The sequence below is a fragment of the Polypterus senegalus genome, chromosome 12, assembly GCF_016835505.1.
Source record: "Polypterus senegalus isolate Bchr_013 chromosome 12, ASM1683550v1, whole genome shotgun sequence".
Classification (NCBI taxonomy): domain Eukaryota; kingdom Metazoa; phylum Chordata; class Cladistia; order Polypteriformes; family Polypteridae; genus Polypterus; species Polypterus senegalus.
The window spans coordinates 64,493,578-64,520,920 of record NC_053165.1 but is presented as its reverse complement, the minus strand read 5'-3'; the positions used below and the strand labels follow the sequence as shown (position 1 = coordinate 64,520,920).

At 41.4% G+C, this 27,343-nt stretch overlaps 3 protein-coding genes across 3 annotated transcripts; all 3 read left to right on the top strand.

The window, feature by feature from the left end:
• Positions 1–2: 2 nt before the first annotated feature.
• LOC120540850 (hydroxycarboxylic acid receptor 3-like) lies at positions 3–1,572 on the top strand. The gene has a single exon (XM_039771950.1). The coding sequence runs from the start codon at positions 137–139 to the stop codon at positions 1,139–1,141; it is 1,005 nt and encodes a 334-aa protein (XP_039627884.1). The 5' UTR covers positions 3–136; the 3' UTR covers positions 1,142–1,572.
• Positions 1,573–12,400: 10,828 nt separating this feature from the next.
• LOC120540849 (hydroxycarboxylic acid receptor 3-like) lies at positions 12,401–14,428 on the top strand. The gene has a single exon (XM_039771948.1). The coding sequence runs from the start codon at positions 12,578–12,580 to the stop codon at positions 13,580–13,582; it is 1,005 nt and encodes a 334-aa protein (XP_039627882.1). The 5' UTR covers positions 12,401–12,577; the 3' UTR covers positions 13,583–14,428.
• Positions 14,429–24,171: 9,743 nt separating this feature from the next.
• LOC120540848 (hydroxycarboxylic acid receptor 3-like) lies at positions 24,172–27,079 on the top strand. The gene has a single exon (XM_039771947.1). It carries the CDS (start codon positions 24,949–24,951, stop codon positions 25,954–25,956), a length of 1,008 nt encoding a protein of 335 aa, XP_039627881.1. The 5' UTR covers positions 24,172–24,948; the 3' UTR covers positions 25,957–27,079.
• Positions 27,080–27,343: the final 264 nt, after the last annotated feature.

Here is a 27,343-nt window from a genome sequence, read left to right as displayed (position 1 = left end):
AGGAGTGGGGTCGTACTGTGGGAGGTTCCTCGAGAGTCAGTGGACGACGCCTGCACTAAAGGTCGCCGACTTCAGCAATTTTTTTTTTCTCTCCACTTTCTTATTAACCACTTTCAGATCGGTACAGAAGTCTATCATGAAGAATAACAGCACTGTGTGTCTCTTTAGCGGACAGTCGCTTACCCCTTTCCTGCCCACCTTCCTCATACTGGAAACCGTGGTGGGCGTTATGGGCAACGGGCTGGCTCTCTGGATTTTTTGCTTCTGTCTCAAACCTTGGAAAACCAGCACGGTGTTCCTGTTCAACCTGGCGCTGGCCGATTTTTTGCTGCTCTGGGCCTTGCCTTTCCGAATAAGCTACTACCTGCGAAGTAAACACTGGGGCTTCGGCGATGCCTTCTGTAGGGTCAACCTGTTCATGCTGGCCATGAACCGCACCGGGAGCATCTTCTTCCTGACGGCGGTCGCTTTGGATCGATATTTTAAGGTGGTCCACCCTCACAGCCGGGTAAACGCGATAACCGTCAGCAGCGCTGCGTGGGTTGCGTGCGCGCTGTGGGTTCTGGCCATCTGCCTGACTGCCCAACTCCTGCGAAACTCGCACATCTACTTCTTCAACAACATCGTGCACTGTACCAGCTTCGCCATCCCAGTGGAGCCCTCGATGGACAACACCTCCTGGCACAATGCCGTTTTCCTGTTCGAGTTCGCGTTGCCTCTGGGGATCGTTCTCTACTGTTCGTTCTGCGTGGTCTGGCAACTCCGGGTGAGGAAACTAGACAAGCAGGCGAAAATCAAGCAGGCTGTTCGATTTATTGGGGTCGTGGTGATCATGTTCATCATCTGCTTTCTGCCCAGTAAAGTTACCCGGGTGGCGATCTGGATCAAGAGGGCGGTGTGGAATGGCTGCGCCGGTTTCCAGCAGCTAGACAACGCATTTTATGTGACAGTCTCCTTCACGTACCTGAACAGCGTATTGGACCCTGTGGTCTACTACTTCTCAAGCCCGACTTTTAGAAGAATTTACAAAAAGGTGATGGGCAGCGTCCGCAGGAAGGAGCAGGAGAATGTGGAAGGCGACGAGATGTCCCCGCAAGGAATACGAGAGACCACCTATTCCCAGAGTTTGGATAAATTATGAGAATATCGATGCGGGGCACTATACGAGACGATTTCGGACTGTGGTTAAATGAGACCTTTAAACGTTTTTGGCACAATGGGGAGAAGAAAAAAAAAGAGACCAGAAATTTACGGAGTGGCGCCCTCCTCTTCGGCAGTGTCACGTAATTTCAGACACTCCGAAAGTCGGGACAGCACAGGAAAAAATAAATCAATTTCAGTTAACGGCGACCGAGTTCATGGTGGGCTGCTAAGAATCGGCGGGGAACTGCGCTGGCTCGCGTCAATATACAGCTCAGGCATTTCTATGTGCGAGGAGGACAGAAAAACTTGACTTTATGTAGCGTCTTACCTATGCAGCGCGTTTTTCAATAACACAAGGAGCACATTTGTACATTTCTTTTTAAAATGATATAAAATAAACGCATTTTTTTGTAGAAAAAGATACAAGCAGGCGGCCGCTTTCTGTAACTAACTACACTTAAAAGTCTCAGTGAATGCAATCCCTTTTCTGTTTACAGATCTCCTTAAAATGACAAGAACCAGGTATGGAAAGTTGATGGACTTTGTGGACACACACTCTTAAAAATATTGGTTCTTAAATGGGTACTTTACTGGGTTAAAACATTGCTTGGCAAAGAAACAATTCATTTCAGGAAATGTTCCTTCCATATGAAGTTGGATCTTTAGGATGTGTAAAGGTTCCTAATATGTAAAGGAAACAGAAATCTTTAATGTAAAGTGGGCTAACTGGCTAAATACTAACAGATTAGGAAAAACCTGAACTGAGACTGAGGACCCCATTGGTATTTCACAAATCTGTTATTCGCTATTCATGATTATTTACGGAACAGGCTATGGAGCTAAATAAATAGAGGTTTTCCCTGGAACATTCTTGTGGATGGCTCTTTTGGGAACAAAAATAGTTTCCCCATGGCATTGCTCCGAAGAACTACTTAGGCACCTTTATTTTGTGGAGTGTAGATCTCCCATTCCATGTGCTTCCCAGATCCGATATTTCATTACAGATTTGTGAGGACCCCAGGAGGAGATAGGACCTGCCCCAGACTAATTTAGATTTATCTGTTAAATCTTCAAGCTTTAGAAAGAGATTTGCAGCAACACAGAAGATCCTGCATACTCCACAGTGAGGGTATCTCAGCTGTGGTTTGGCTCGGGGTCTTAATGCGGTAAGGGTTCAAAACCGCCACCCTTCATTTAATAGACGTGGAGTTCAGTCTTGGACAGGATGCTCAAGGTACAGAACACACAGAGTCATCTTATAGCCTGAAAATGTTTCACCTGTAGGAAGAAAGAATATACAAACCCCACAATGAGTTCTTACACTGGGGTGTTACCATTGTAAGGGTAGAGAGCTAGCTGGCATTCCATCATGTCATGACAACCTTGAAATACCTATTTATCTAAAATATAAGCAACCTTATTTTGTGTAGCATTTTAATATAATGAATACGTACATGAAGAGCATTCAAAGTGACATACAAATGACACACAGGTCAGGTCCTACAATAAGTGAAGGGGGTGTAATTAAAATTGAAATCTTGGAGTTTCAATTCCAGAGCTTTAACTACCTAGACACAATACCCGCATGCCAGCTGCCTTTATTATAGCGTACCTCAGCCATAATCTCATTAATATATCAACTCAGAGGGGCAACTGAAACTGCTGCCTGCAAGGTAAAAGCCAATGCCTTAATCCCTAGACTGCACTAAATATTACAAAAATAAAAACGTAAACTGGCAGATAGAAACAGAGTAATATACAAATGTAGTATAAATGATACTAGCCGAAGCCCGCCGTAGCATACGGCGGTGTAAGAATAGCAACGGAAAACGGTGAGAAAGGAATTCAGTATAACAAAGGCTTAGGAAGCCAGTATAACGAAAATAACAAGGAGCGAAACCAATGCCAATGGTCAAGAGAGTATACCTTCCTGTAGCAGGCTACGGAAAACATAGTCATATATAGATAGACGCCGTACTCACTGTGTTGCCAAGTCGACACAGTAAGTCAGCGCGGCCGCCCTATTGTGCGTGGTAAAAGTGCCATTTAAACTAATACAGGTAGACGTATAAACTGGGTTTTCTGATGAAAAAACAATAACGTTTTAAGCAGTATCGTTTACATACAACAGATCTTGGCGAATCGTTTACATGCAATTATTTATACCCATTTATGCACTAATAATGGCAATTATTAAATAATAATAATAATAATTATTATTATTATTAAATAATTCCTCCCGTATAAGTAACATCTCTCGGACTGCCTTCTTCCAACTCCGAAACATTTCTAGACTTCGCCCTGTTCTTAACGCAACACAGTACTAAAGTATTGGTTAATGCCCGAGTCACCTCACGTATAGATTACTGTAATGCTATTCTATCTGTCATCCCACAAAAACGTATCCATCGCTTACAATTTATTCAAAATTCTGCTGCCAGGATAATAACCTGCTGTTCTAAATCCACTGAACATACTACACCTATTCTCTCTCAACTTCACTAGCTCCCTGTTATCTACAGAATACAATACTAAATACCGCTCTTAACATTTAAAGCTCTCCACAACCTCACTGATCTCCTACAGACTGACACTCCTCTCGCTCACTCTGATTCACATCTGCAGCTGTACTTTCTGTATCACACATCAAACTCTGTGCTATGGGAGCTCGAGCCACTCCCAGTGCTCCTCAACAATGGAATTCTCTTCTCTCTCATATACAGTACAGGCCAAAAGTTTGGACACACCTCCTCATTCAATGTGTTTTCTTTATTTTCATGACCATTTACAGCACTCCATCACTCTCCTTCTTGGTCAAATAGCCCTTACACAGCCTGGAGGTGTGTTCGGGGTCATTGTCCTGTTGAAAAATAAATGATCGTCCAACTAACCTGACTTCTGCACAATACAACTGCTGGTCCCAACCCCATTGATAAAGCAAGAAATTCCACTAAATAACCCTGATAAGGCACACTTGTGAAGTGAAAACCATTTCAGGTGACTACCTGTTGAAGCTCATCGAGAGAATGCCAAGAGTGTGCAAAGCAGTAATCAGAGCAAAGGGTGGCTATTTTGAAGAAACTAGAATATAAAACATGTTTTCAGTTATTTCACCTTTTTTTGTTAAGTACATAACTCCACATGTGTTCATTTTTAGTTTTGATGCGTTCAGTGAGAATCTACCAATGTAAATGGTCATGAAATTAAAGAAAACACATTGAATGAGAAGGTGTGTCCAAACTTTTGGCCTGTACTGTATATAGATGCTGTTAAAGTGGGTGTAAGACTTGATTTCAAAAGTGCTGGTCTGCCCCACCAAAGAGTTGAAGTCTATGCATGGGATGCTCGACATTGTCCATTATAAAGCAGCATTAGGTTAAATGTCAATACAAGATTGCTGTGTGAAGAGCATCTGCTCCAGCTCTTTAGTACTGAACTGTAACACAAAATCCTCTTGTTCAGTGATGGAGCGCTTGGTGCGATGACAATTAAGTAAGCGGTACACTCTTAAAAATAAGGGTGCGACAGCGGGGGGATGCCATAGTGAAAACTATTTTTAGTTTCCAAAAAATCATTATATGAAAGTTCCAAAAAAGAATCTTTTATTCATTTAGACCTGGTACAGGTGGCACAAGCAGCCATGAATAGATGGTAATGGGTTTTTAAATTTCAGTTGTCTCCGTGATTTTAAAGATATTCTTGAGCTATACAGTCACACAGACTAAGGTGCGGTTTTCTTGATCTCTTGTATACTATAGGTAGCCCACTAAACATTGCTGTTTTATCCACATATTAGGAACCTATTTTAAAGTCCAAATAATCAATTTAATTTTTAAAGAAGCTTTCCCAGAATTAAATGGTTCTTTGTCAAGCTAAGGTTCTATAGCACTGTAAAGTGCCATTAAAGTACTGATATTTTTCAATCCATTCTTCCATCCATTATACATCCCGCTATATCCTAACTACAGGGTCACAGAGGTCTGCTGGAGCCAATCCCAGCCAACACAGGGGGCAAGGCAGGAATCAAACCATGGGCAGGGCGCCAGCCCACCAAAGGCACACACACACACACACACCAAGCACACACTAGGGACAATTTAGGATCGCCAATGCACCTAATCTGCATGTCTTTGGACTGTGGGAGGAAACCCACGCAGACACGGGGAGAACATGCAAACTCCACGCAGGGAGGACACGGGAAGCAAACCCAGGTCTCCTAACTGCAAGCCAGCAGCACTACCCACTTTACTAGGTTATTTGGTTCCTTGTAGAGCCATCGATCAACTAAGAATTATTTCATTCTAGGAAGGGTTTGTTGCAAATGAAGTTAGTCCTTTGGGTTGTGAAAAGTCCCTAATATGTGAATTAAACAAAAAAATGTACTTAGCAGGATACAACATGATCAAGAGAACCTGAACTCAGCCTTTGTTATTGTATGCAGCCAGAGTCCTTTTTTAAACAAGACCTCATTGGTATTTTGCTAATCTAATGTCATTTATTCATTTTTGTTTATGGAACCTGTTACGGATCTAAATAAACAAAGGTTCTCTCTGAAACCTTTATATGGATGGTTCTTTTGGGAACCAAACATGGCCCCCCTGTGGCATCACTCTGAAGAACCACTCTGGCACCTTTATTTTTAAAAATCCAGAATGGTAGGTGGTGCTTCTGCTTCCCAGATCCAGAGTCTTGAATCCAACCTGTGTGGAGTCTGCATATGCATTTTTTTCTCTGCTACTTTGCCTTTTTCCACACTTGCCTCAAGTATACATGTGTGGGTCCTCGAATGGATGGCCAACATGGTCCAGGATTATTTCCTGCCTTGTATGCCTTGTGTTCCTGCCAAGCATTTTGAGCTACATTTTTTGTTTGAAAATGTGCTATATAAATAAATGTTGTTGTTGTTATATTCAGGGTTGCACTGTATGGCACCAAAGTGGATCATATGATTTTGAATGTGTTATATTTTGATATGATATGATACCATACCATTTTCTAAACCCATTTAGTCTTGAGGTGGGTCTGGAGCCTATCCCAGCAAGCACAGGGCACAACGAAGGAATGATCTTTGGAGAGGGTTCCAGTCTATGACAGAGTGAAAAGACTCAAATACTAGGGTCAATTTGGCATCGCCATTCCACCTACCCAGCACATCTTTGGGCTATCTGAGGAAATTAGAATAAATTAGTAAACCGACAAGGACAAGGGGAGAGGGATGTGAACCTTGGTTTCCATACTGCAAAGCAGCAGCGCTAAAACTTAAATTAACCCACCCAAGTTGACACTGAAACCCAGCTCGTTGGAGCTGTGAAACAACAAGCACTGTGCCACCACCAAGAGTGAATCACTTTCATAGTTCCTGCACTTCTGTTTGGGCACAGACAGTATTTGGATGGGAGACCATCAAGGAAAAGCTTGGGTTGCTGCTGGAAGTGGTATTGGTGAGGCCAGGAGGGGACACTTACCCCTGTGGTGTGTGTGGGTGGGGACACTGTGCTGTAAAAATGTTGCCTGTGGATGAGATGTAAAACTGAGGTCCTTATCTCTCTGTGCTCATAAAGGATCCCTGGGTGTTGTTCAAAAAAGAGTAGTGTGCTTCACAATGGCCTGGTCATTCTGGGCCCTAATCATCCCCTATCCCTAACTGATTACCTCTCACTCCTTCACCACCTAATTGTGTACTGGTGCAAGAATGGCTGTCGTTATGTCATCCAGGTGGATCCTGCACGTTGATGGTGGTTGAAGTGGCTCTCTACTATCTATGTAAAGTGCATTGAGTGCATAGAAAAGTGCTATGTAAATATTATTATTATTATTATTATTGTGTATTTGGTAGAACACCATACCCAGTGGTAGCATAGCTGATAAAGTCACCACCCTGGCCAACAGAAGCCTGACTGGTCACTGGAGAATGGGTGAGTTCTCCTTTAGCACAATTCACTTAGACAACTGCACTCCCACGCCGACAGCCCAAATTTGCATCCCACACAAACTAAGGGTGACTAATGACACCAAGACAGCTTCATTGATGAGCATATATTGCAATTATTTTTATATTAATTACTAGCTGTCCCTTGTGGCTACGCCCGGGTAGTAGTGAAACAGGACACATTTTAAAAATCAATAAACAAACAGGGATAGGGTGGTCCAGATCTAATTATTCAATTTTGATTACGCTATAACTTATTAAGTTTATTACATTGAAAATCACCCGAAAGTGAAGTGTGCGAACTGACGACATGAAGAATCGTCTTTGCGCCGAACTGGAATCGTCCCCACATAAATCAAAGTCATCCAGATGATCTGGATCTGCATAATGAGATCTGCTCCACCCTGTATAGCTAGCTAAGCGGAGTGAGTCACTACTACCCACTGTGCCACCCTGCTTTCAAGTAGTGATCCCGATGATTGAGTTATAAAAATAAAAGGGCGCCACTGTTTAAGATAACATTCTGCTATTGATCACAGTCCTGGTCTGTCATCATGGAAAATGAAACTTACACCTAAGTATGAATACCCAGGTTTGTGTGAAAAAGAAAATGCTGTTTTGTGTCATAAGTGTAAAGATTTGCTTATGTTGTCATGGTTGTGGATTCCGTAAACAGTATCAGGTACTCAGAGTGGTCTCAGGAGTCTCAGGGTGGTGTTTTTTTTTTTCATTAATTGTGCCCTTATTTACTGAGCTTGTTCACCCGCCCCCTCTTTTACCCTTCTTCTTCTAAGTCACCCAGCCCCAGACTCTAACCTTTCAGGACCACAAGCACAAGCCTGGAAGCATCACCAGAGACACATTCCCACTAATTATAGCCCCTCACATCTTTGGGGGGGGGGATTGGGGGGCAATCCACACAAACATTATCTCTGCTGCTTTTCATTTTGTTTTATTTCATTGCAGCTAGTAGTAACATTTCATGAGGTACGCTAGCAGCTCATCTACAGCGAGGGCCCCAGTAACGTGAAAACATGGCATCCATTATATCTGTAAAATTAAAAGGCTTTGTGTACTCATCTTAGTGTTTTTTTTGGTTTTTTTGCAGGATATATACACACTTCCTCTTATCTGATATTCAAAAAAACTAATGGTCACACATTTGCAAAGATATGTTTCTGAGATTACCATATCCTGTGATGTCAATTCTGTTTTTTTAATGTTAGTATAAACATTTTATCGATTAAAAAGAGAATTTACATTTTGTTGCTGATTGGTTAGTCCAGTTTCCCAGATATTGGGGCAGCCTGTTGTTTAATTAAGCGAGAGTTGCAGTGCAGTGAGAGGTTGTAGGGCTTGACGCCGTTACTTAGTAATTCAAGATGTCTACCCATGACTTGCTACAGGGGCCGGACGAATATGACTGCGTGAATCAGTTTAACATGGTCACCTAACATTGAGCACCAGACTTGTCAATCTCCAGCCACGCCTTGTTTTCAATTCAGAACTCTGTCCATGAAACCATCCATTTCATTAGACGCCTTGCTGCAGCCATGTAAGTTACCCTTTCTTGGGGAAAATCACCTCCAACCCTGTTTCCAAAAAAAGTTGGGACGCTGTATAAAAAATGTAAAAAAAAAAAAATGCAATGATTTATAAATCATTTTCTCCTATATTTAGTTGAAAATAGAATAAAGACAACATAGTAGATGTTGAAATGTATTGTTTTATGGGAAATGTATGCTCATTTTGAATTTTAAGCCAACAACACATTTCCAAAAAGCTGGGATGGGGCAACAAAAGACTGGAAAAGTAGTACAATGCTAAAAAAAAAAAACATGGTGGAACATGTGACAGCTGATGAGGTTAACTGACAACACGTCAGTCACGTGATTGGCTATAAAAAGAGAATCCCAGGGAAGGGAGGCAGAGTCTCTCTGAAGTAAAAATTTGGAAGAGTCCGCCACCCTCTGTGCAGGCAAATAGTGCAAACGTTCCTGAACATAAAATTGTAAAGAATTCTTGGATTTCATCATCTTGAGTACATGATTAGACTAGACTGGATAAATTTTACTAATCCCATGGAGAAATTCAGAATAATATCATTAAAAGATTTAGAAAATCCGGCGAAATCTTTGTATTCAAAGGACTAGGCCGAAAACCAATATTGGATGGCCCTGATCTTTTGGACCCTCAGACGATACTGCACTAAAAATAGTCACGACTCTGTAGTGGAAATCACTGCATTGGCTCCGGAACATTTCTGGAAATCACTGCCTGCAAACACAGTTTGTCTCTGAATCTACAAATGCAAGTTAAAACTCTTCCAACCAAAGAAGATCCCATATATAAATATGACTTAGGGACACAGCCGTCTCCTCAGGCAGTAAAAGCCACAGCCTGTGAAGTGCGATATTGTAGATGATAGTTCAGGCAGTTGTCTCAAGAAGTATGTTACATGTTCTGCAAAAGACCAGAACTGATGTTTTTATTTATTACTTCATATTAATTAAGTCTTTGGATTGAACAAAATGCTGCAGATGTTTTGGAACTGAGACCTCTGGTGATTACCCAGCCGAGTCAAACTCCCACCACCTCCTTCATCCACTCAACCCTGGTGTCTGATGCTAATGCATACTGTGTATAAAATCAGACGTCATGTTGTCTGTGCGTTATTGTATTTTATTAAATATCCAAGTCCTGAGTGTGTATTCCTGCTTTCAGATACAGATATAGCCACAGTCTGTATGGAATTTTCACGTTCCCAATGCGACAAAGTGGATTTTTCTCCTACAACTTTCCTTGCTAAAGACTTCAACATTAGGTTAAGTCTGTCCATTATAAGTGAATGGGGGGTCTGTGCATTAGTGGGCAGGGGTGAGAGGTCTGGCCTAGCACCCAAAGCTGATGGGAAAGGCTTTGAATCCCATGACCCTTGAAAATAGTGGATCAGGTTTTCACATGAAATATCAAAAGTGACTCCCAAGAAGATGTTGGGGTGTTACAGTGGAGCAGCAGTAACAGGTCCAGTATCCAGGGGTCAAACTCTGTTCCCAAGTATAATGTTGCATGCTCTCCCCATGAGGATGTTGGGTTAAAATTCAAACAGACGCAAATAACTAGTGATATTGTATGCCCAAGTGATTATAAGATGGTGGCCTGTCCAAGGTTGTTTCCTGCCTTGAGCACAGTTCTCCTAAAATGAGGTTTGCATAGAATTAAGTGGATTTTAAAAAATAAAATTAACTTTTAGCAATAGCTAACATAACAGACCCTCAGTAGAAAGATAGATAGATAGATACTTTATTAATCCCAAGGGGAAATTCACATAATCCAGCAGCATCATACTGATACAAAAAACAATATTAAATTAAAGAGTAATAAAAATGCATGTAAAAACATACAATAACTTTGAATAATGTTAGCGTTTACCCCATGTGTGGAATTGAAAAGTCGCATAGTGTGGGGGAGGACATGTACTTATAAACTGTTGGCTGTCATTATTGACCTCAAGAAGAACAAAATCTGTCACACTCCACTCCACATCAACGGTTCCTCCATTCAGATAGTTAGCAGCTTCAGGTCTGGCATGTCCAGATCATCAGCTGTCTTTTGTGGTCTGTCAATGCCACCTGCAACCTCAACAACGTTCAGCAAAGGCTCTTTGTCCAGAGGACAACTTTGAGATGGGAGCCAAAGTCCTGGTGGACTTCTACCACTGCACAGTTGAAAGTATCCTGACCAGATACGTCACAGTGTGGACTGGTAACCTGAGATGCCAGGATTGCAAACTCCTCCAAAGTTTCTAAAATGACTGTGACTGACCTTGTGCGGCTTTACATCATCTACTCAACTAGAGGTCTGAGGAGAGCTGAATCCATCATCTCCAGTGAAAGTCACCCAGCTCATCCCACCTTTCCACTTCTGCTTTCTGGTAGACGCTACTGGAGCCTCAACACACATGCTACCTGATTCAGGGACAGCTTCTTACCCCAGGTCATAAGGTTATCTTATCCTGTACTGTACCCACTTGATGGTTTATGTGTAATTCTACTGCATGTTACTATTTTTTACTTGTGTTTACTTATACTGTTTACTTATCTTCTGCTACTTTTATTTATACATCAGCCCAACTCTCTCGTAGAGTATGCAACAGTAAAAATCTTTAATCGCTAATCTCTTTTGTCATTGTAGGTTTCTCGGGTGACCCTTTATTCCTATTTATGCTCGTTATTATGTAGACATAAGAACATTAGAACATAAGAAATTTGACAAACAAGAGGACATTGTTCAGTCCATCAAGCCCGTTTGTTGAGCTAATAGCTAAGATGTCCCAACATCGCATCCAGATTTTCCTTAAGACTTTAACAGAATCCTCCAAATCCCGTACTTTTAGCCTTCAGTCAGGGTTGGCAGCTGCTTCCTTTTCTGTCTATCTGTCTGCACCCCCATCGTTTCATATGAATTTCACTATGCCCTTGCACTGGAAGTGACTCTAAAAATCTAATCTCTGCATACATAACAAAAGTGTATAGAATAAGTACAGAAATTTCTATAAAAAGGCATTGCAGGTTGATTTCAAAGTCTAAATAGTCTGGTAAGCATTGTTATTCTTGTTAGCATTGGACACTACTAATTTTGCTATCATCCCCTTTTCCACAACAGCTTCCACTGTGGTGTAATCTGCGTCTTGCAATCACTAGCGGGTACTGACATATCTATCTCCCCCATTTAATAATTAGCCCATTCGAAACCTGCAAAAAATTTACTTTTTAGCGGAATTCGCTCAACTATATAAAGGTTAGCGGCAGACGTGAAGTCGCTTAGAAACGTTTCATTCGTGAAGAGATTGATGGTATACGTAAATCTTTGTTTGATTCCGTAGAGTAAAACAGGCTTTGCATTCGCCACTTTTCTGCCTGTTTATTATTTGGAGGGCGTGGCGGCGCTGAAGCGGAGATCGGATACGACAAATGTGTTCGATGTTATCAAGTGCACGTGTTGGAAGTCACGCGATCTGCACACCCCGACGACATTTCATGTGAGCATACTGATTTTTTAATTATTATTATTTTCAATAGACTTTATAATTTCCTTCCTGCGCTTTCCAACCTTTTCATTCCAGAAGCTGCTGTGCATTAAGCGCCCAGAGATGAGGATGGTAGTTGCAAGTGAATCGGGACTTGACCCTGGCCAGTATAATGTTTGAAAGTGCAACCAGTCAGCTTTTGGCCGCATGTGTATATATATCATATATATTATTATATTATATATAATATACACTGTTATATATAAAATGTGCGTATGACGAGCTTAAGGCGTCTTAAGTAGCTGTCTAATACGCGTCGCCTACTAGTATTGTATTAAGGAGGAGTGGGGGCGTACTGTGGGAGGTTCCTCGAGAGTCAGTGGACGGCGCCTGCACTAAAGGTCGCCGACTTCAGCAATTTTTTTTTTCTCTCCACTTTCTTATTAACCACTTTCAGATCGGTACAGAAGTCTATCATGAAGAATAACAGCACTGTGTGTCTCTTTAGCGGACAGACGCTTACCCCCTTCCTGCCCACCTTCCTCATACTGGAAACCGTGGTGGGCGTTATGGGCAACGGGCTGGCTCTCTGGATTTTTTGCTTCTGTCTCAAACCTTGGAAAACCAGCACGGTGTTCCTGTTCAACCTGGCGCTCGCCGATTTTTTGCTGCTCGGCGCCTTGCCTTTCCGAATAAGCTACTACCTGCGAAGTAAACACTGGGGCTTCGGCGATGCCTTCTGTAGGGTCAACCTGTTCATGCTGGCCATGAACCGCACCGGGAGCATCTTCTTCCTGACGGCGGTCGCTTTGGATCGATATTTTAAGGTGGTCCACCCTCACAGCCGGGTAAACGCGATAACCGTCAGCAGCGCTGCGTGGGCTGCGTGCGCGCTGTGGGTTCTGGCAATCTGCCTGACTGCCCAACTCCTGCGAAACTCGCACCTCTACTTCTTCAACAACATCGTGCACTGTGACAGCTTCGCCATCCCAGTGGAGCCCTCGATGGACAACACCTCCTGGCACAATGCCGTTTTCCTGCTCGAGTTCGCGTTGCCTCTGGGGATCGTTCTCTACTGTTCTTTCTGCGTGGTCTGGCAACTCCGGGTGAGGGAACTAGACAAGCAGGCGAAAATCAAGCAGGCTGTTCGATTTATTGGGGTCGTGGTGATCATGTTCATCATCTGCTTCCTGCCCAGTAACGTTACCCGGGTGGCGATCTGGATCAAGAGGGCGGTGTGGAATGGCTGCGCCGGTTTCCAGCAGCTAGACAACGCATTTTATGTGACAGTCTCCTTCACGTACCTGAACAGCGTATTGGACCCTGTGGTCTACTACTTCTCAAGCCCGACTTTTAGAAGAATTTACAAAAAGGTGATGGGCAGCGTCCGCAGGAAGGAGCAGGAGAATGTGGAAGGCGACGAGATGTCCCCGCAAGGAATACGGGAGACCACCTATTCCCAGAGTTTGGATAAATTATGAGAATATCGATGCGGGGCACTATACGAGACGATTTCGGACTGTGGTTAAATGAGACCTTTAAACGTTTTTGGCACAATGGGGAGAAGAAAAAAAAAGAGACCAGAAATTTACGGAATGGCGCCCTCCTCTTCGGCAGTGTCACGTAATTTCAGACACTCCGAAAGTCGGGACAGCACAGGAAAAAATAAATCAATTTCAGTTAACGGCGACCGAGTTCATGGTGGGCTGCTAAGAATCGGCGGGGAACTGCGCTGGCTCGCGTCAATATACAGCTCAGGCATTTCTATGTGCGAGGAGGACAGAAAAACTTGACTTTATGTAGCGTCTTACCTATGCAGCGCGTTTTTCAATAACACAAGGAGCACATTTGTACATTTCTTTTTAAAATGATATAAAATAAACGCATTTTTTTTGTAGAAAAAGATACAAGCAGGCGGCCGCTTTCTGTAAGTAACTACACTTAAAAGTCTCAGTGAATGCAATCCCTTTTCTGTTTACAGATCTCCTTAAAATGACAAGAACCAAGTATGGAAAGTTGATGGACTTTGTGGACACACACTCTTAAAAATATTGGTTCTTAAATGGGTACTTTACTGGGTTAAAACATTGCTTGGCAAAGAAACAATTCATTTCAGGAAATGTTCCTTCCATATGAAGTTGGTTCTTTAGGATGTGTAAAGGTTCCTAATATGTGAAGGAAACAGAAATCTTTAATGTAAAGTGGGCTAACTGGCTAAATACTAACAGATTAGGAAAAACCTGAACTGAGACTGAGGACCCCATTGGTATTTCACAAATCTGTTATTCGCTATTCATGATTATTTACGGAACAGGCTATGGAGCTAAATAAATAGAGGTTTTCCCCTGGAACATTCTTGTGGATGGCTCTTTTGGGAACAAAAATAGTTTCCCCATGGCATTGCTCCGAAGAACTACTTAGGCACCTTTATTTTGTGGAGTGTAGATCTCCCATTCCATGTGCTTCCCAGATCCGATATTTCATTACAGATTTGTGAGGACCCCAGGAGGAGATAGGACCTGCCCCAGACTAATTTAGATTTATCTGTTAAATCTTCAAGCTTTAGAAAAAGATTTGCAGGAACACAGAAGATCCTGCATACTCCACGGTGAGGGTATCTCAGCTGTGGTTTGGCTCGGGGTCTTAATGCGGTAAGGGTTCAAAACCCCCACCCTGCATTTAATAGACGTGGAGTTCAGTCTCGGACAGGATGCTCAAGGTACAGAACACACAGAGTCATCTTATAGCCTGAAAATGTTTCACCTGTAGGAAGAAAGAAAACGACTTGGAAAGAATATACAAACCCCACAATGAGTTCTTACACTGGGGTGTTACCATTGTAAGGGTAGAGAGCTAGCTGGCATGCCATCATGTCATGACAACCTTGAAATACCTATTTATCTAAAATATAAGCAACCTTATTTTGTGTAGCATTTTAATATAATGAATACGTACATGAAGAGCATTCAAAGTGACATACAAATGACACACAGGTCCGGTCCTACAATAAGTGAAGGGGGTGTAATTGAAATTGAAATCTTGGAGTTTCAATTCCAGAGCTTTAACTACCTAGACACAATACCCGCATGCCAGCTGCCTTTATTATAGCGTACCTCAGCCATAATCTCATTAATATATGAACTCAGAGGGGCAACTGAAACTGCTGCCTGCAAGGTAAAAGCCAATGCCTTAATTCCTAGACTGCACTAAATATTACAAAAATAAAAACGTAAACTGGCAGATAGAAACAGAGTAATATACAAATGTAGTATAAATAATACTAGCCGAAGCCCGCCGTAGCATACGGCGGTGTAAGAATAGCAACGGAAAACGGTGAGAAAGGAATTCAGTATAACAAAGGCTTAGGAAGCCAGTATAACGAAAATAACAAGGAGCGAAACCAATGCCAATGGTCGAGAGAGTATACCTTCCTGTAGCAGGCTACGGAAAACATAAGTCATATATAGATAGACGCCGCATTCACTGTGTTGCCAAGTCGACACAGTAAGTCAGCGCGGCCGCCCTATTGTGCGTGGTAAAAGTGCCATTTAAACTAATACAGGTAGACGTATAAACTGGGTTTTCTGATGAAAAAACAATAACGTTTTAAGCAGTATCGTTTACATACAACAGATCTTGGCGAATCGTTTACATGCAATTATTTATACCCATTTATGCACTAATAATGGCAATTATTAAATAATTATAATAATAATAATTATTATTATTATTAAATAATTCCTCCCGTATAAGTAACATCTCTCGGACTGCCTTCTTCCAACTCCGAAACATTTCTAGACTTCGCCCTGTTCTTAACGCAACACAGTACTAAAGTATTGGTTAATGCCCGAGTCACCTCACGTATAGATTACTGTAATGCTATTCTATCTGTCATCCCACAAAAACTTATCCATCGCTTACAATTTATTCAAAATGCTGCTGCCAGGATAACCTGCTGTTCTAAATCCACTGAACATACTACACCTATTCTCTCTCAACTTCACTGACTCCCTGTTAACTACAGAATACAATACTAAATACCCACTCTTAACATTTAAAGCTCTCCACAGCCTCACTGATCTCCTACAGACTGACACTCCTCTCGCTCACTCTGATTCACATCTGCAGCTGTACTTTCTGTATCACACATCAAACTCTGTGCTATGGGAGCTCGAGCGCCACTCCCAGTGCTCCTCAACAATGGAATTCTCTTCTCTCTCATATACAGTACAGGCCAAAAGTTTGGACACACCTCCTCATTCAATGTGTTTTCTTTATTTTCATGACCATTTACAGCACTCCATCACTCTCCTTCTTGGTCAAATAGCCCTTACACAGCCTGGAGGTGTGTTTGGGGTCATTGTCCTGTTGAAAAATAAATGATCGTCCAACTAACCTGACTTCTGCACAACACAACTGCTGGTCCCAACCCCATTGATAAAGCAAGAAATTCCACTAAATAACCCTGATAAGGCACACTTGTGAAGGGAAAACCATTTCAGGTGACTACCTGTTGAAGCTCATCGAGAGAATGCCAAGAGTGTGCAAAGCAGTAATCAGAGCAAAGGGTGGCTATTTTGAAGAAACTAGAATATAAAACATGTTTTCAGTTATTTCACCTTTTTTTGTTAAGTACATAACTCCACATGTGTTCATTCATAGTTTTGATGCCTTCAGTGAAAATCTACCAATGTAAATGGTCATGAAATTAAAGAAAACACATTGAATGAGAAGGTGTGTCCAAACTTTTGGCCTGTACTGTATATAGATGCTGTTAAAGTGGGTGTAAGACTTGATTTCAAAAGTGCTGGTCTGCCCCACCAAAGAGTTGAAGTCTATGCATGGGATGCTCGACATTGTCCATTATAAAGCAGCATTAGGTTAAATGTCAATACAAGATTGCTGTGTGAAGAGCATCTGCTCCAGCTCTTTAGTACTGAACTGTAACACAAAATCCTCTTGTTCAGTGATGGAGCGCTTGGTGCGATGACAATTAAGTAAGCGGTACACTCTTAAAAATAAAGGTGCCACAGCGGGGGGATGCCATAGTGAAAACTATTTTTAGTTTCCAAAAAATCATTATATGAAAGTTCCAAAAAAGAATCTTTTATTCATTTAGACCTGGTACAGGTGGCACAAGCAGCCATGAATAGATGGTAATGGGTTTTTAAATTTCAGTTGTCTCCATGATTTTAAAGATATTCTTGAGCTATACAGTCACACAGACTAAGGTGCGGTTTTCTTGATCTCTTGTATACTATAGGTAGCCCACTAAACATTGCTGTTTTATCCACATATTAGGAACCTATTTTAAAGTCCAAATAATCAATTTATTTTTTAAAGAAGCTTTCCCAGAATTAAATGGTTCTTTGTCAAGCTAAGGTTCTATAGCACTGTAAAGTGCCATTAAAGTACTGATATTTTTCCATCCATTCTTCCATCCATTATACATCCCGCTATATCCTAACTACAGGGTCACGGAGGTCTGCTGGAGCCAATCCCAGCCCACACATGGGGCAAGGCAGGAATCAAACCATGGGCAGGGCGCCAGCCCACCGCAGGGCACACACACCAAGCACACACTAGGGACAATTTAGGATCGCCAATGCACCTAATCTGCATGTCTTTGGACTGTGGGAGGAAACCCACGCAGACACGGGGAGAACATGCAAACTCCACGCAGGGAGGACACGGGAAGCAAACCCAGGTCTCCTAACTGCAAGGCAGCAGCACTACCCACTTTACTAGGTTATTTGGTTCCTTGTAGAGCCATCGATCAACTAAGAATTATTTCATTCTAGGAAGGGTTTGTTGCAAATGAAGTTAGTCCTTTGGGTTGTGAAAAGTCCCTAATATGTGAATTAAACAAAAAAATGTACTTGGCAGGATACAACATGATCAAGAGAACCTGAACTCAGCCTTTGTTATTGTATGCAGCCAGAGTCCTTTTTTAAACAAGACCTCATTGGTATTTTGCTAATCTAATGTCATTTATTCATTTTTGTTTAGGGAACCTGTTATGTATCTAAATAAACAAAGGTTCTCTCTGAAACCTTTATATGGATGGTTCTTTTGGGAACCAAACATGGCCCCCCCTGTGGCATCACTCTGAAGAACCACTCTGGCACCTTTATTTTTAAAAATCCAGAATGGTAGGTGGTGCTTCTGCTTCCCAGATCCAGAGTCTTGAATCCCACCTGTGTGGAGTCTGCATATGCATTTTTTTCTCTGCTACTTTGCCTTTTTCCACACTTGCCTCAAGTATACATGTGTGGGTCCTCGAATGGATGGCCAACATGGTCCAGGATTATTTCCTGCCTTGTATGCCTTGTGTTCCTACCAAGCATTTTGAGCTGCATTTTTTGTTTGAAAATGTGCTATATAAATAAATGTTGTTGTTGTTGTATTCAGGGTTGCACTGTATGGCACCAAAGTGGATCATATGATTTTGAATGTGTTATATTTTGATATGATATGATACCATACCATTTTCTAAACCCATTTAGTCTTGAGGTGGGTCTGGAGCCTATCCCAGCAAGCACAGGGCACAACGAAGGAATGATCTTTGGAGAGGGTTCCAGTCTATGACAGAGTGAAAAGACTCAAATACTAGGGTCAATTTGGCATCGCCATTCCACCTACCCAGCACATCTTTGGGCTATCTGAGGAAATTAGAATAAATTAGTAAACCGACAAGGACAAGGGGAGAGGGATGTGAACCCTGGTTTCCATACTGCAAGGCAGCAGCGCTAAAACTGCTCCACTGTGCTGCCCCTTATGTTTTGATTTTGTTTTTGTTACCGATTATTCCTGCACTGTGCCTTGTGCTTGCTAGGATAGGCTCCAGCCCCACTGTGACCCTGCTCAGGTTTAACCAGGCTTAGCAAAATGTACAGTATAGTATGGTAAGGTAAGGTATAAAGTCATTGACCTCAAATCTCTTTGGCATTGTTTTGCAGACACTTCAGCTTTAGGTGTCAATCTCCAGTCGCACCCATAAAGTTAAGGATCAAAGTAGACCAAGGGTTTCTTCTGGGCTGGTGCTCCTAACATGAACTTTAAACACTGCCGCTCACCACTTGACCTAAAATGCAGTGTATGTTTGCATGGAGCCCTGCTGTTACTAATAGACAGCTCTTCTGATGCATTGTGTACCTCGGTTCATAAAACCTGGTGATAATCACCCTTTTGTTTTTCAAGAGAAAGAAGTTTGACTGAAAGAATTGAGACTAAAACTGAAAAATGTGAACAACTACTACAACCACTACATAGATAGATAGATAGATAGATAGATAGATAGATATGGCGTCTCACATGGACAAAATAACAAATAAAAAACATTTACTGTTTTTGCAGCAAGTCTGAGTCATATTGCTACACAGGTCTGTGTGGAGTTTGACTCTCAACTCAATCCCCAAATACCTTTAACACAAATATAGGTGAAAAAAGAGGCCATGTAAGGCATCCATCCATCCATTATTCAACCCGCTATATCCTAACTACAGGGTCATGGGGGTCTGCTGGAGCCAATCCCAGCCAACACAGGGCGCCAGCCCACCACAGATGTAAGACATCAGTTGTGAAAATACAAATAATTTGAGGTGGAAGTGAACTACTGTATATAAAAGAGACAAGAGACAAGAGGCACTGTATAAACAGAAGTAGACAACAAAAGACTTTTTTTAATGTGTGAATGGATAGGGAATGAACAGAGAGGTATTACATAGACATATGTATGTGAAATGAATTATAGAAGATAGATAAGGCACTATACAGTATGATAGCTGTGTCCTACTGATCCATGTGTCTGTCTGATATTTAACTCCTTATCTACAAAGTACATATCTTATATAATTCCTTCATATCTTCCTAGATTTAAAAGGAATTGTACATTAGATTACATTAATTACATTGACTTGTGCAGAGTACAAATATAGGGCCAATGAAATGCAGGTAGCATCTAACCAGAAAGAGCAACTACCGATATATTAATGTATTAAAGCTCAATTGACAGACAGACACAGATAGGGCACTATATTGTATCATAAATGTAGAAATAAATAGATAAGATAGACCACTACTGTATAGGACGGCCTTATTATTAATTACAACATGAGAGATCCAGTTGGTTACGTTTCTTTTGTTTGTCCTGTTGCAACACAAGCAGATGAAGTGACTTGCTCAAGGTCACACATAGTAGCAGGATCTGAACCCATAGCCTCGGGGTTTGAAGACTGAAGCCTTAACCACTAAGCCATACTGCCTAATGTATAGTCTTTGTCTAGATGCCTAATTTCTGTCAAACCTGACTATCTATAATATAGTATGTTTCTCATATGCTTTGACCTATCAATCATATACTACTTTTCACGTCTCTGTATTGGTCTGTCATATATTGTATTTATTTATCTGTATTGTACAATTAATTTTACATCTACACTTAGACAGGTGCGAATGGAACTATATGAGAGGGATAAGCCATTATATTATATGACAGAAGAATAATTCCTTATGTATTTGACATCTACCTGTCATAAAGATGAACAGCTATTAAAGGCACTATATGAGTGATGGATAACTATGAAATAAATTATATAAGATAGATGCCATATAGTGTCTTATCTGTCCATCTTATACAATTCCTTTCATGTCCATTTATTATATACTGCCTTCCCTACCTTAGATAGATATGAAAGGCACTATATGATAAACAGGTAGATATGAAAGGGGCTGCTTACCAATCTTTTATCCGGTGTATCATTAATCACATAGTGTCTTATATGTCTCCATTCACAAATACATTTTCTAAATCCATTTATCCAGAGCCAAGTTGTAGTGCAGATGGAGCCTATCCCAGCAAATATCATGCATAAGGCCTGAACAATCCCAGGACAGGATGCCAGTCCCTCACAGAGTATATTTATTTGTTTGTTTTACATGATTTATTCTTACAGATACACTGATTTTTCAACCTCTACAGGGAACAATTCTAAACATAACATATTCCTGGATATGTCAATACCCAAGTACCATTTTTTTGCTTTCTGAATTCAACTAATTGAGAAAATGTATAGCATAAAATATAGAATATGCAAACGTTTGGGAACCTTAGTTCTTATAGTCAGCTAGTGGCCTGCCTGTCATTTCTTTGAGAATTAAACCCCCCCAAACGACTCTTCCCTGTAGAAAACTTGTAGATCAGACATCAAATATCCAGTGCATGCGAGGTTGGGAGCAAGCACTGATAGCGAGTTGCCGCACCCACCACATGATGAACCATCTGGACTGTCATTCAAGGTGACCTAAGAATATTTTTGACAGCCATTCCATTTTAGTTCTTGAAGTAGTTTGTGCTTGATTTCCTGTAAAGAACACTAAATGGCACCTCCAGCCTAGTGGCACAGGGGACTGTGGTACAGAGTATCTCTTAAAGCTTGGTGTGACAATGGTGCTCTCACATTTGCTTCACAGTTTCCTTGCTGCTGATATTTTAAAGGTCTATGCAAATAGAATATATTTTTAATAAGGTTCTCATTAAAAAAATGAAAAAAATATTACATTTCCGTAGCAACAAGATTACCATTGAGATTACATTTTTTTATTATTACTATTTTATTAGGCAGCACAGTGGCGCAGTGGGTAGCACTGCTGCCTCGCAGTTAGGAGTCCTGGGTTTGCTTCCCAGATCCTCCCTGCGTGGAGTTTGCATGTTCTCCCTGTGTCTGTGTGAGTTTCCTCCCACAGTCCAAAGACATGCAGGTTCGGTGCATTGGCGATTCTAAATTGTCCTTAGTGTGTGCTTGGTGTGTGTGCACACCCCACGGTGGGCTTGTGCCCTGTCCGGGGTTTGTATCCTGTCTTGCGCCCTGTGTTGGCTGGGATTGGCTCCAGCAGACCACTGTTACCCTGTAGTTAGCATATGGCTAGAGAGTAGCGAAGTGTTGCACAGTGATTAGAGCACATGCAAGTAAAAATTTCACAGTACTAAAGACTCTATGAACCTACTTTCAGGCATGTTTTAGAATATTGTCTCCTTGTAATATTCCCCCCTCTTTTCAGAAACACTTTTCTTGCTTATGCCAGGATGTTGGCATCAAGGATTTGCCAACACTAACTACAGTACACTCCTAAAAATAATGGCTTTTCAATAGCATGTTATGGTTCTTTATTGGGTTGTGTGGTTTCTCATAAAACAATTGCTTGGGAAATTGCCATTCTATTCTGGGAAGGGCTTTCTGCATCCTAGTAAGTAAAAAATAAACTGAAATCTTTAATGTATGCTGGGCTACCTAGCAGGACACTAACAGATTAACAAAATCTGTACTCATCTTGTGTTACTATATGCATGACTTATTAGTATTTCACAAATCTGTTACCATCTGTGTATGGTTATTTACTGTACAGCCCCTGCTACAGATCTAAACATAGGACTGTTCTTTCTGGAACCTTCATTTGAATGGGTAGGAGTCAAATATGGTTTCCCTGTGGCATCTATCTGAAGAATCCATCTGGTTCTTTAAGAGTGTGCTTGGAAAATTTGGATGGATAACAAATTCACCTCATGGCCAAACAGATGTCAAGATGCTCTTTTCATCAAAAACATTCCCTTTTTTCGTTTTCCCCCAAATGTACATGGGATAATTGTGGCCAAAAAGTTTAACTTTTGTTTCAACAGAGCCCTGTACCTGAATCTTACGATTTATTTAAGTATCGTGGAAAGATTTCCTTCTGGATACTCTTATGCATGTTACATTTTGTGCAAGAAACCCTGCCAACTGGGCCACTGCCCCTCTATTCTGATGCCAGCTAAACCTTCCATCAGTTGTTTGCACTTGGCATTTCTTTCTTTGCATACTTGACCAATCTTCAAGCAGTTCTGAGATTTTTATCTCGATTTCAACAGTTCCCCTTAATTAACATTTCTTAATTACACCATAAGCAGTGAAAGCTGCCATCAGAGCACGTGTATATTTTTATAGCCTTCCTCTGCTTTGTAAAAGTCAATTATGTTGTATTTTCCAATCCTCAGTGAGTTGGTCCAAGGAGACTGTAGTTTTTGATTGCAAGCGCAACACCTTGCAGTGTTCAACAGATAAGAGAATTTCTTAAGCTCAATTTGTCTTTCCCTGACTTAAGTAAATTAAATTCCAATAGCCAAAAAAGTGGATACGATAAATTAGGAGTTTGCCACGTTTTTATACAGTACACAATATCATTTATGTTATTTTCCAGTCTGTTAAATGCAGCAAATACATAGGAGGAAATGACTCACTAATAATGAAAGGCACTTTATCACATAGACAAAGCACAAAAAAAGTTCTATAAGTCAAATGTGCAGATAAGTTAAAATGACATAAGGACATTTATCCAAATGAACAAAGGAGATGTGATCTGCTCAATGTAAAACATATTCATCATCTATAAAAATGACTCAAACGTCATTTATCATCTGCTAAGTTTCTATATTTAATGTAGATAATGAAAGAAACTCAATGAGAGAGAGAGAGAGAGAGAGAGACAGACAGATGGTCAGATATATTATAAAAAATATTGACAGGTAATGAAAGCCACTACACGAAAAAATAGATAAATAAACTGACAAGCGCTGACGGTTAGCGGATCAGTTTTTATCTTTGTTTGACAGTGAAGCTATCAGCCTGCGGTTTTCGGGTGCTGCTTACTTCCTTCTCTCATTGGAGTACACGTAGGTGCATATAGTATACAGCAGTTTCCCGGGCAAATTATATTTGATCTTAAGCAAGTGTTATAACATCAAAAAAATATGAACAAAGCGTGCATTCAGAAAACAGGAAATTATAATTCTATAAATAAGAGGTATACAATTGTACTCTCACTTATACGTGTTACAGGACAAATTACCATCTCAACGCTGAAGTAGACTTATGGTATATGTGGCCGATATACCCACATTAGTTACCATCAACGCCGTGTTCAGGTATTGTTCCTGCCTTGCGGTCGAAGGTTGCCGAGATTGGCTCCAGTTTCCCCACCACCTTGTCCTGGATAGGTGGAATGAGAAGATAGATGCGCCTTTCTCAGGGAATGCCACCCTCTTTTTACAATATATTAGCAGCACTCTTTTACAGTGCAGTCAGTCTATGGGGTACACTGGCCGCTAACTTACGCTTTCATTAATGACAGGGAACTCAGGAATGCATCAGATATAACATTTTCTTCAAGAAAGTGAGTTGGCTTACTGGTTTGAGCCGGAGCTTCAGCTCTCCCATGACCTGGGTTCGATTGCAAATGAGCGTTACTGTGGTTTTGTGGATTGTGTATCCTGCGATAAACTCGTCCCATACTCGGTTGGTAACGGCTTTTCGCTCTCACAACTCTAAACCGTGAAGGAGAACCTGATCGTTGCTGGAACTGTTTAGGTTGCTGACTGTAGCCGCCATGTCAGTTGCTGCCCTCTATTCTCCTTCTTTACATCACCCATCACTCTCTTTGAAGATCCGTGCATGTTCCTCTAGTTTTCTGGGGCATATTTGATGCACAAAGCAGTAAAACTTACGAGCAGGCTCGTGGTGGCTGCCGGAAGTATTCAATATTACAAAAGCTAAGTTGACACAAGGGGCTCGTGCGCATTAAACACTTGCATAGCGCTTAGGTGTGAGCAGCTTCTCTTGGTGGATGCAAGCCTTCTGCTCATAGGATCCTAAATGGAAATCACCAGAATCTGGGTTCCTATTATGAAGCGGCGCTGTTCCTCTTCTTTTTCGGAACTGCTTAGCAAATGTGGCATTTAAAAGAGCGCTGAAAAGAAACCAACCTCAGACAAAAAAAATACAGTACCTCAAGTTGATCCTCGTCGGCTCCCACGCAAATGAATAAAAGCGGCTTCTGCCTGTTTGATGGACAGGCGCTGACCCCACTGCTCCCTCTTTTACTCATTCTGGAGACTGGAGTGGGCATTGTGGGAAATGGGGTTGCTCTCTGGATATTTTGTTTTTACCTGAAACCATGGAAGACCAGCACAGTACTCCTACTGAACCTTGCACTTGCCGATTTCATGTTACTGCTTGCCCTACCATTCCGTACCAGTTACTACCTGCGGCAAAAGGACTGGATTTTTGGAGATGCTTTCTGCAGGATCAATTTGTTCATGTTGGCCCTGAATCGCACCGGAAGCATCTTCTTTCTGACCGTGGTCGCCTTGGACCGCTACTTCAAAGTAGTCCACCCGCACAGCCAAATCAACTTATTAAGTGTCCGTCAGATGATTTGCGCTGCTTGCGGGATGTGGACCCTGGCCACTGGCATGGCGAGCTTGATTCTGACTGAATCGCATTTGTTTCCAAACCAGACGCAGGATGCCCTCACTCAGTGTGACAGCTTTGCCATTTCGATGTACTCTGCATCTGTCAGTTACTGGTATTATGTCCTCTTCTTGGTCGAATTCTTTGTACCTTTGCTGGTCACGCTTTTCTGTGCCACGGCTGTGATCACAAGATTGCACAAGAGGGAGCTGGACAAGCAGACCCGCATCAAGCGGGCATTAGTTTGCTTGTGCGTGGTCGTGGTCGTTTTTGTCGTTTGCTTCTTGCCCAGCAAAGTCACACGAATCGCGATTTGGGTCACTCGTGCATCACACGAAGGGGACTGCGAAAGACTACGAAATCTGGACAACGCATTTTATTTCACCGTTTCCATTACATACCTAAACAGCGTCCTTGATCCACTGGTCTACTTCTATTCCAGCCCAACGTTCAGAAGGGCTTCCAGAAGGATGGTCAGCTACATCCGCAGGAAGAGGCGAGCGAGCATCGGCGAGAAACCAAGGGAATCAGGATTTGAGGAAATCAGCAACTCGCACAGTGTGGAGATGCTATGAGCCACTGCTACAAACAGCTGTTGACTGAAAATCTCAGCTTTAGGGTCCCGCGTCTTGTGCGTTCTCCACCCCTCGGGGTATAGCGCAGCTCTAACATGCAGGGTCAGCTGCACCCCTGGAACCGGTGAAACGAGCATCCTGTTGAAGAAATCGTGCTGTAAAATGAAGATGTGGAGTGGGCCAACATGCGTGCGGGGAGCAGCGTTTAACACATCACCGCCAGCAGCTTGGGACACGACTTGGGGTGACAATGTCACGATCTGTAAAAAGAGACTTTTGGTGTCAACGAGTCAAAGGGCTCATGGACGACCGCTCATTCGGAACAAGTGTTTATTAATAAGAATAAGAATAAATTGATTGACTATTTTATAACGCTTGTCTAGCCTAATCAAAGCGCGTTGCATATGTATAGAATTCACCTCGATGAGCTAACTGCAAATGTCAAACGCCGACTGCTTTGTGCACGCATTAATTTGTAGTAAAGACAGTTTAGCAAGTGCTTTGGAAATTTTCAGCATTTGAGTGAGAAAGCACTGCGTTGTAGTGACTGTAATCACACTATTTGTAAGATTATTCTATAAATTAAACACATATATATTGCAGATATTTTTATTATTATATTTACATACATATATACATACTCTATATCACACGCACACACATATATGAATACGCATGGACTTAAAATAGCCAGAAGGTTAAACGTGAGGCACACACACGAACACACTGTACATATCACTGTATATCTATCTATACAAACAATCTCTATTCATGACGATATATCTACAGATCTCTCTTTCCTTATCTATATTTTCATTTTGTGAGAAGGCAGAAAATGGTTCAGGACAGAGTGTCAGTTCATGTGCATACTAACTGTCACTTTTATCTGACCAACTTTAAAGGTGTTATCCTGCAGCCTTCACACCTTTTGTGAGGAGAAAGCCCACGCATAGGCAAGGAGAATTTTCAAATACCACACTGCCACTTTCCAGTCTGATGATCAGACGAAGGTATAAGGCAAAGTCTCCATGTTCCTTGATTTGAAGGTACTTTGTAATACCTTTAAAAAAAGAAGTTGCTTTTCTGGGGATTATATTATGTAATTTCGTATGGCAAGCCAAATAAAAATGTACAGATATCTCAAAGTAAACTTCATATACTGTATCCTAAAATAAATTTTACTTTTAAGATATGTGAAACTTGTTGCCAGACAGCTAAAAAAAATGCTACTTTACATTTTAAGATGTCTCAAAATAATTAAATGCACATTTCAAGATATCTCAAATACATTTCAAAATATCTCCAATACATTGTACGTATTTTAAAAATATCTTGAAACCACCTGCTGTAAAATTTCCTGTTCTTTTAATGGAATATTCTGTCTATT